Source organism: Callionymus lyra, chromosome 10 (genome assembly GCF_982586985.1).
Source record: "Callionymus lyra chromosome 10, fCalLyr1.hap1.1, whole genome shotgun sequence".
Classification (NCBI taxonomy): domain Eukaryota; kingdom Metazoa; phylum Chordata; class Actinopteri; order Syngnathiformes; family Callionymidae; genus Callionymus; species Callionymus lyra.
Genome location: NC_141827.1, coordinates 9,787,032 through 9,796,562, shown reverse-complemented (window position 1 = coordinate 9,796,562; position 9,531 = coordinate 9,787,032). Strand labels below are relative to the sequence as shown.

Sequence of the window (9,531 nt, the reverse complement as noted above, 5' to 3'; positions counted from 1 at the left end):
CTGAACAAACCAGACCCTGCTGCCGATTATGATTTTAATGTCCAGGCTTCACGCTTGAGCTGTTATACGACTGAACGACGCATGATACCATGACATGTGTTTGGACTTCTGATGACTCCAAGTAAAGTCAGTTGATAGTGACAGTAAATTAAATGATAAAACAAGTATTTTCTTGATCATTTCATTCACAGTGTGTCCGTAATAAAGATTAAAACCTTCAGGGAAGTGTAGGAGGTGAGTGTCTGTGAGTCAGACTTCCAGTGTGTTTTTTAATCTTCTAACACTGTAAAGCAAATATATAAACTCTAATTAAAGCAGTTTAACCTTTGTGAAGAAAATATGAATCTGTGAAGCAGAAGATGGTTATTTTCATCTGTGACAACACTTGTGATGTTTGGCTCGGTGAACACAATTTAACAACAAACATGAAGTAGAAATAAAACAACAAAAAAATTGTTTGATTAAAATTGAAAATTGTTTGATTTCAGTTGAAAATGGTTTGATTACAGTTGAAAATTGTTTGATTATAGTTGAAAATTGTTGGTTTATAGTTGAAAATTGTTTGATTTCAGTTTAAAATGGTTTGATTATAGTTGAAAAATGTTTGATTATAGTTGAAAATTGTTTGATTATAGTTGAAAATTGTTTGATTACAGTTGAAAATTGTTTGATAACAGTTGAAAATTGTTTGATTATAGTTGAAAATTTTTTGATTATAGTTGAAAACTGTTTGATTATAGTTGAACATTGTTTGATTATAGTTGAAAATTGTTTGATTACAGTTGAAAATTGTTTGATTATAGTTAAAAAATTGTTTGATTATAGTTGAAAATTGTTTGATTATATTTGAAAATTGTTTGATTATAGTTGAAAATTGTTTGATTATAGTTGAAAATTGTTTGATTATAGTTGAAAATTGTTGGTTTATAGTTGAAAATTGTTTGATTTCAGTTTAAAATGGTTTGATTATAGTTGAAAAATGTTTGATTATAGTTGAAAATTGTTTGATTATAGTTGAAAATTGTTTGATTACAGTTGAAAATTGTTTGATAACAGTTGAAAATTGTTTGATTATAGTTGAATTTTTTTTGATTATAGTTGAAAACTGTTTGATTATAGTTGAACATTGTTTGATTATAGTTGAAAATTGTTTGATTACAGTTGAAAATTGTTTGATTATAGTTGAAAATTGTTTGATTATAGTTGAAAATTGTTTGATTATAGTTGAAAATTGTTTGATTATAGTTAAAAATTGTTTGATTATAGTTGAAAATTGTTTGATTATAGTTGAAAATTGTTTGATTATAGTTGAAAATTGTTTGATTACAGTTGAAAATTGTTTGATTATAGTTAAAAATTGTTTGATTATAGTTGAAAATTGTTTGATTATAGTTGAAAATTGTTTGATTATAGTTGAAAATTGTTTGATTATAGTTAAAAATTGTTTGATTATAGTTGAAAATTGTTTGATTATAGTTAAAAATTGTTTGATTATAGTTGAAAATTGTTTGATTATAGTTGAAAATTGTTTGATTATAGTTGAAAATTGTTTGATTATAGTTAAAAATTGTTTGATTATAGTTGAAAATTGTTTGATTATAGTTAAGAATTGTTTGATGACAGTTAAGAGTTTTCTGAATCCAAATGAAGATAAGTTCAAAACAAACATTTTATCTCAGACATATGAATCATTATTCATCACACACTATATCAAAATCATTCTCATCATATATTTAATTTCCGTTTTAGATTTGTCTTTTAATGCATCTTTCATTTCCTGCTGGTCGTGACTCACCCTGAGTTTGACAGACTCTGGAGTCCATCACCGCTAATTGGGGCGTAAGGCCGGGGACACCAGGGACGTGGTTGCTGGTTCATCGCCGGGCTCAGACAGCCACTGGCACACAAACAATGTCATTGATTAACCTTTGTTCATTTAGTGTTTTGGTCTGCGGGAGGAAACTGGAGTGCTCAGAGGAAGCATGGGGCAGAAAAGAGAAGGAGTCACACAACAATAATATCCGTTGATTATAATTCAATTTGCTCCAATTAGATCTTCTTTTTTTACAAAAGTTTTAGACACACCATTTCTTCTTGGATTGTAAAGCATGAATTCCTGCTTTACAAATGTCAAGTTAAGTCATGTAAACGTCAGAAAAGCATTCGAGCCGCGGCCACAACCTCTTAAAAGAACCTTTAAAATAAAATACAACCAGTCTTTGAATAGTTAAATGTATTTATTGTATATATTACATGTGTGAGTGTGAAAAATTTGACTCAGTTAATCACTATTTTCTAACCAAAGAATGTTTTAACGTTAATATTAACACCATAAGCAGCACTGTCCACGCGGCAGCTGTGGTCGTAAAAGAAAGTTCTTCTTCGCAGTTTAGCCTCACAGAGAGGCAGTGAAGCTTCAGGAGTGGCCCGGCGGTGGCGCCGTCGCTGCCTGTCAGTGCAGCTGTCGCGGCGCTTCTGTTGGAAAACAAGGCACTTAGGCCGGGCGGAGAATAGCGTGCTATGAGTTGAAGGGAAGTGTCAGGCGGGGTGAGATGCCGAGGATGGACCGATCGCGGGGGGAATTCCACGCGTCTTTCCGCAAACACCGGCAGTTCTTAGACCTCCTTTCGAAGCGCCACGCGGACGCTGCTGAAGACCTTGCCTAGGGCCTCGAAGAAGGGGTCGCAGAAGGTCTGGATGATGAGGGAGTAGATGCGGCTGATGCACTGCGACTCGATCAGGCAGCTCTTGATGCAGGGAACCACCGCCCAGATGTGGCAGAAGGAGATGCAGGCGAACAGGAAGCCCCAGAGCAGGGCGATGGGGATGCCGAAGATGGCCGACAGGATGCGGTAGCACCAGTATTTGGACACGGTGAAGGTGGTGTAGCTGAGTTTCCACACGCCGTCCAGGCTGTGCGTCCCATCAGGCTCGGCGATCACATCCTCGAACTCCACCTGGAAGGACAGTGAGTTAGTCGGGGAGATCCAGGTGTTTTGTAGGAAGAATTGAAAGCTATAAGAATTAATTAAAGGGTGGAGAGGATATAGCATGACACGTAACATTTGTAATCAATCGGGCAAGTACAAGTAGCACACTTGTCAAAATAAGGCTTGGGGGCCGAATAGGGGCGACAAATTAACGTAATGTAGCCCGTAAGAGCTGCAAACACTTAGTCAGCACCAGTTAATGTCATAGAAAATGACAAGCTTTCCTACAGTTGATGCTGATATCCTGCGTCTTGATACTGTCCTTCAGTATCTATAAACGTCAAAACTAAATTGAATTGAATCTGATATATCTATTCAAAATTGTTTGATTATAGTTGAAACATGAAGTTTGTTTTACTCCTGATGAAGCTTCATGAAGTTTTTTCTACTCTTGATGAAGCTTCATAAAGTTTGTCCTACTCCTGATGAAGCTTCATGACGTTTCTTGTACTCCTTATGAAGCTTCATGAAGTTCGTTCTACTCCTGATGAAGCTTCATGAAGTTTGTTCTACTCCTGATGAAGTATCATGAAGTTTTGTCTACTCCTGATGAAGTTTCATGAAGATTGTTCTACTCCTGATGAAGCTTTGTGAATTTTTTTCTACTCCTGATGAAGCTTCATGAAGATTGTTCTACTCCTGATGAAGTTTCATGAAGTTTGTTCTACTCCTGATGAAGTATCATGAAGTTTTGTCTACTCCTGATGAAGCTTCTTGAAGTTTTTTCTACTCCTGATGAAGCTTTGTGAATTTTTTTCTACTCCTGATGAAGTTTCATGAAGTTTGTTCTACTCCTGATGAAGCATCATGAAGTGTTTTGTACTCCTGATGAAGCTGCATGAAGTTTATTCTACTCCTGTGAAGCATCATGAAGATTGTTCTACTACTGATGAAGCTTCATGAAGTTTGTTCTACTCCTGATGAAGTTTCATGAAGTTTGTTCTACTCCTGATGAAGCATCATGAAGTGTTTTGTACTCCTGATGAAGCTGCATGAAGTTTTTTCTACTCCTGATGAAGCATCATGAAGATTGTTCTACTACTGATGAAGCTTCATGAAGTTTGTTCTACTCCTGATGAAGCTTCATGAAGTTTGCCCTTCTCCTGATGAAGCTTCATGAAGTTTGTTCTACTCCTGATGAAGCTTCATGAAGTTTGTTCTACTCCTGATGAAGGTTCATGAAGTTTGTTCTACTCCTGATGAAGCATCATGAAGTGTTTTGTACTCCTGATGAAGCTGCATGAAGTTTTTTCTACTCCTGATGAAGCATCATGCAGATTGTTCTACTACTGATGAAGCCTCATGAAGTTTGTTCTACTCCTGATGAAGATCATGAAGATTGTTCTACTACTGATGAAGCTTCATGAAGTTTGTTATACTCCTGATGAAGCTTCATGAAGTTTGTTCTACTCCTGATGAAGCTTATTTAAGTTTTTTCTACTCCTGATGAAGCTTCATGGCGTTTGTTCTAGTCTTGATGAAGCTTCATGAAGTTTGTTCTACTCCTGATGAAGCATCATGAAGTTTGTTCTACTCCTGATGAAGCTTCATGAAGTTTTTTGTACTCCTGATGAAGCTTCATGAAGTTTGTTCTACTCCTGATGAAGCTTCATGAAGTTTGTTCTACTCCTGATGAAGCTTCATGAAGTTTGTTCTAATCCTGATGAAACTTCATAAAGTTTGTTTTACTCCTGATGAAGCTTCATGAAGTTTCTTCTACTCCTGATGAAGCTTCATGAAATTCGTTCTTCTCCTGATGAAGGTTCATGAAGTTTTTTCTACTCCTGATGAAGCTTCTTGAAGTTTTTTCTACTCCTAATGAAACTTCATGAAGTTTTTTCTCCTACTGATGAAGCTTCATGAAGCTATTTCTACTCCTGATGAAGCTTCATGAAGTTTTTTATCCTCCTGATAAAGCTTCATGAAGTTTTTTCTCCTCCTGATGAAGCATCATGAAGCTATTTCTACTCCTGATGATGCTTCATGAAGTTTTTTCTACTGCTGTTGAAGCATCATGAAGCTATTTCTACTCCTGATGATGCTTCATGAAGTTTTTTCTACTGCTGTTGAAGCTTCATGAAGATTGTTCTACTACTGATGAAGCTTCATGAAGTTTGTTCTACTCCTGATGAAGCTTCATGAAGTTTGTCCTACTCCTGATGAAGCTTCATGAAATTCGTTCTTCTCCTGATGAAGCTTCATAAAGTTTGTTCTACTCCTGATGAAGCTTCATGAAGATTGTTCTACTCCTGATGAAGGTTCATGAAGTTTTTTCTACTCCTGATGAAGCTTCTTGAAGTTTTTTCTACTCCTAATGAAACTTCATGAAGTTTTTTCTCCTACTGATGAAGCTTCATGAAGCTATTTCTACTCCTGATGAAGCTTCATAAAGTTTTTTATCCTCCTGATAAAGCTTCATGAAGTTTTTTCTCCTCCTGATGAAGCATCATGAAGCTATTTCTACTCCTGATGATGCTTCATGAAGTTTTTTCTACTGCTGTTGAAGCTTCATGAAGATTGTTCTACTACTGATGAAGCTTCATGAGGTTTGTTCTACTCCTGATGAAGCTTCATGAAGTTTGTCCTACTCCTGATGAAGCTTCATGAAGTTTGTTCTACTCCTGATGAAGCTTCATGAAGTTTGTTCTACTCCTGATGAAGCTTCATGAAGTTATTTATCCTCCTGATGAAGATCATGAAGATTGTTCTACTACTGATGAAGCTTCATGAAGTTTGTTCTACTCCTGATGAAGCTTCATGAAGTTTGTTCTACTCCTGATGAAGCTTAATGAAGTTTGTTCTAATCCTGATGAAACTTCATGAAGTTTGTTCTACTCCTGATAAAGCTTCATGAAGTTTGTTCTACTCCTGATGAAGCTTCATGAAGTTTGTTCTAATCCTGATGAAACTTCATAAAGTTTTTTTTACTCCTGATGAAGCTTCATGAAGTTTCTTCTACTCCTGATGAAGCTTCATGAAATTTGTTCTTCTCCTGATGAAGCTTCATAAAGTTTGTTCTACTCCTGATGAAGCTTCATGAAGATTGCTCTACTCCTGATGAAGGTTCATGAAGTTTGTTCTACTCCTGATGAAGCTTCTTGAAGTTTTTTCTACTCCTGATGAAAATTCATGAAGTTTTTTCTCCTCCTGATGAAGCTTCATGAAGTTTGTTCTAATCCTGATGAAACTTCATGAAGTTTGTTTTACTCCTGATGAAGCTTCATGAAGCTATTTCTACTCCTGATGAAGCTTCATGAAGTTTTTTCTCCTCCCGATAAAGCTTCATGAAGTTTGTTCTACTCCTGATGAAGCTTCATGAAGTTTGTTCTACTCCTGATGAAGCTTCATGAAGTTTGTTTTACTCCTGATGAATCTTCATGAAGTTTATTCTACTCCTGATGAAGCTTCATGAAATTAGTTCTTCTCCTGATGAAGCTTCATAAAGTTTGTTCTACTCCTGATGAAGCTTCATGAAGATTGTTCTACTCCTGATGCAGGTTCTTGAAGTTTTTTCTACTCCTGATGAAGCTTCTTGAAGTTTTTTCTAATCCTGATGAAACTTCATGAAGTTTGTTTTACTCCTGATGAAGCTTCATGAAGCTATTTCTACTCCTGATGAAGCTTCATGAAGTTTTTTCTCCTCCCGATAAAGCTTCATGAAGTTTGTTCTACTCCTGATGAAGCTTCATGAAGTGTGTTCTACTCCTGATGAAGCTTTGTGAAGTTTGTTCTACTCCTGATGAAGCTTCTTGAAGTTTTTTCTACTCCTGATGAAGCTTCATGAAGTTTGTTCTACTCCTGATGAAGCTTCATGAAGTTTGTTCTACTCCTGATGAAGTATAATGAAGTTTTTTCTACTTCTGATGAAGCTTCATGAAGTTTGCTCTACTCCTGATGAAGCTTCAGGAAGTTTGTTCTACTCCTGATGAAGCTTCATGAAGTTTGTTCTACTCCTGATGAAGCTTCATAAAGTTTGTTCTACTCCTGATGAAGTATCATGAAGTTTTTTCTACTCCTGATGAAGCTTCATGAAGTTTGTTCTACTCCTGATGAAGCTTCATGCAGTTTGCCCTTCTCCTGATGAAGCTTCATGAAGTTTGTTCTACTCCTGATGAAGCCTCATGAAGTTTGTTCTACTCCTGATGAAGCTTCATGAAGTTTGTTCTAATCCTGATGAAGATCATGAAGATTGTTCTACTACTGATGAAGCTTCATGAAGTTTGTTCTACTCCTGATGAAGCTTCATGAAGTTTGTTCTACTCCTGATGAAGCTTCATGAAGTTTGTTCTACTCCTGATGAAGCTTCATGAAGTTTGTTCTAATCCTGATGAAACTTCATGAAGTTTGTTCTACTCCTGATGAAGCTTCATGAAGTTTGTTCTACTCCTGATGAAGCTTCATGAAGTTTGTTCTACTCCTGATGAAGCTTCATGAAGTTTTTTCTCCTCCTGATGAAGATCATGAAGATTGTTCTACTACTGATGAAGCTTCATGAAGTTTGTTCTACTCCTGATGAAGCTTCATGAAGTTTGTTCTACTCCTGATGAAGCTTCATGAAGTTTGTTCTACTCCTGATGAAGCTTCATGAAGTTTGTTCTAATCCTGATGAAACTTCATGAAGTTTGTTCTACTCCTGATAAAGCTTCATGAAGTTTGTTCTACTCCTGATGAAGCTTCATGAAGTTTGTTCTAATCCTGATGAAACTTCATAAAGTTTGTTTTACTCCTGATGAAGCTTCATGAAGTTTCTTCTACTCCTGATGAAGCTTCATGAAATTTGTTCTTCTCCTGATGAAGCTTCATAAAGTTTGTTCTACTCCTGATGAAGCTTCATGAAGATTGCTCTACTCCTGATGAAGGTTCATGAAGTTTGTTCTACTCCTGATGAAGCTTCTTGAAGTTTTTTCTACTCCTAATGAAACTTCATGAAGTTTTTTCTCCTACTGATGAAGCTTCATGGAGCTATTTCTACTCCTGATGAAGCTTCATGAAGTTTTTTCTCCTCCTGATAAAGCTTCGTGAAGTTTTTTCTCCTCCTGATGAAGTTTCATGAAGCTATTTCTACTCCTGATGAAGCTTCATGAAGTTTTTTCTCCTCCTGATAAAGCTTGATGAAGTTTGTTCTACTCCTGATGAAGCTTCATGAAGATTGTTCTACTCCTAATGAAACTTCATGAAGTTGTTTCTCCTCCTGATGAAGCTTCATGAAGCTATTTCTACTCCTGATGAAGCTTCATGAAGCTATTTCTACTCCATAAGCTTCATCTTCATCAGCTTTACAGCATATATTTAATTCACCACAGCTTTAGCTTTCCCAACATATAGAAATCACAAGATTTACAATTGGATTCATGTTTTTAAGACCTCAGATGCATCTGCACAGTGAAACTCTTTCTTCACCCGTCTTTCCTATTTCACGGAATTGCCGAGATTATCCTGTCAGTCTCATCTTCGGCCAGTTATCCAGGAAGGCTGTCAGGCTTGCACATCTGACAATTGTTTCTTTTTTTTCCTTCTGGATCACTGGAGAAGATCACAATGGCACGTAATGAGTCTCCGTGTCCATTTCCTGCCAGGACATAAAGCCCGAGATCCTCCTCGGAACGTATAGGCCGGATGAGAGCTGCTTTATGTCTTCCCCGGAGGGAATTGGCAGGAGTTGTACGGCAAAGATAATTGATGAGCGTCTCTGCCGTGGATTTTGTTTTCAGACAAATAAAAATAGGTGTTAGAGGAAAGCCTGTTACACATCAGGGAGTATTAAATCTCTCCTCAAATACACAACCCTGAACAAATCCCCGCTGCTATAGATTCATCTCTGCGCCGGATTTAAAAATAACCATGGGCGGATACGTCATTCCGACAGGATCCATACAGACACTAGGCCTGATGAATGATTTCGCTCAGAGAACACAGTCCTCTTTATCAAAATTGAGTTCGGAACGGCAAAAGTTTCCATGGTAACTATCAATGGATAAACACTTGTTTCAACTTCAACTAAAACATGGCTGTATCGTATTCACATTCTTCCCAGAATAAATATTATGATCTGCACGAGAACAGGAATCTATTTCGAGATCCTTCGGGACGATAATCCTTTTTTGTTTGACGCCGATGGTCCTGTGTTCCTGCACAAACCTTCACCACGTCCTCGTTGATCTGCTTGGGGTCTCGGTTGATGAGGTCGATCTCCTTGGTGTGGCTGTCCTTCGCGATCTTCTCCTCGTTGGCGTTGTACTGGTACTGATCCGCCATGGTGGTGCCGGTGCTGGTGGTGGGAGGCAGCGGGTCCTGGAGCTGGAGGATAGTAGGAGTTCCCAAGTGAAGCGACGCTCAGCTGCTGCAGTCGACTTCTGAAACCCCTGTATGAACGCTGACACGCTCCTGCTGACATGCCAGTGGACAGCAGCTGCGAGTGCCCTGCTCAAAGTTAAGGCCAGAATCGCACACCCAACCCACCCCGGACACGCACGCGCTCAGAGATATACACACACACACATGTACACACGAGGACAGAAAAAGGCATGCCTTGAAGGCCCAG

At 37.7% G+C, this 9,531-nt stretch overlaps 1 protein-coding gene across 1 annotated transcript; it reads right to left on the bottom strand.

Moving 5' to 3' along the window:
* Positions 1-2,267: 2,267 nt before the first annotated feature.
* cav3 (caveolin 3) lies at positions 2,268-9,329 on the bottom strand. Its single transcript, XM_087800789.1, has 2 exons — positions 9,129-9,329; positions 2,268-2,957 (listed from the first exon to the last, which is right to left on the bottom strand). Exons 1-2 carry the CDS (start codon positions 9,243-9,245, stop codon positions 2,616-2,618), a joined length of 459 nt encoding a protein of 152 aa, XP_087656915.1. The 5' UTR covers positions 9,246-9,329; the 3' UTR covers positions 2,268-2,615.
* Between the last annotated feature and the right edge of the window lie 202 nt (positions 9,330-9,531).

Excerpts from the sequence above, each read along its gene's own strand:
- cav3 (XM_087800789.1), bottom strand. The coding sequence starts at position 9,245 with ATGGCGGATCAGTACCAGTACAACGCCAACGAGGAGAAGATCGCGAAG. Across the intron at positions 2,958-9,128 it reads TCAACGAGGACGTGGTGAAG|GTGGAGTTCGAGGATGTGAT; the intron begins GTTTGTGCAGGA and ends CTGTCCTTCCAG.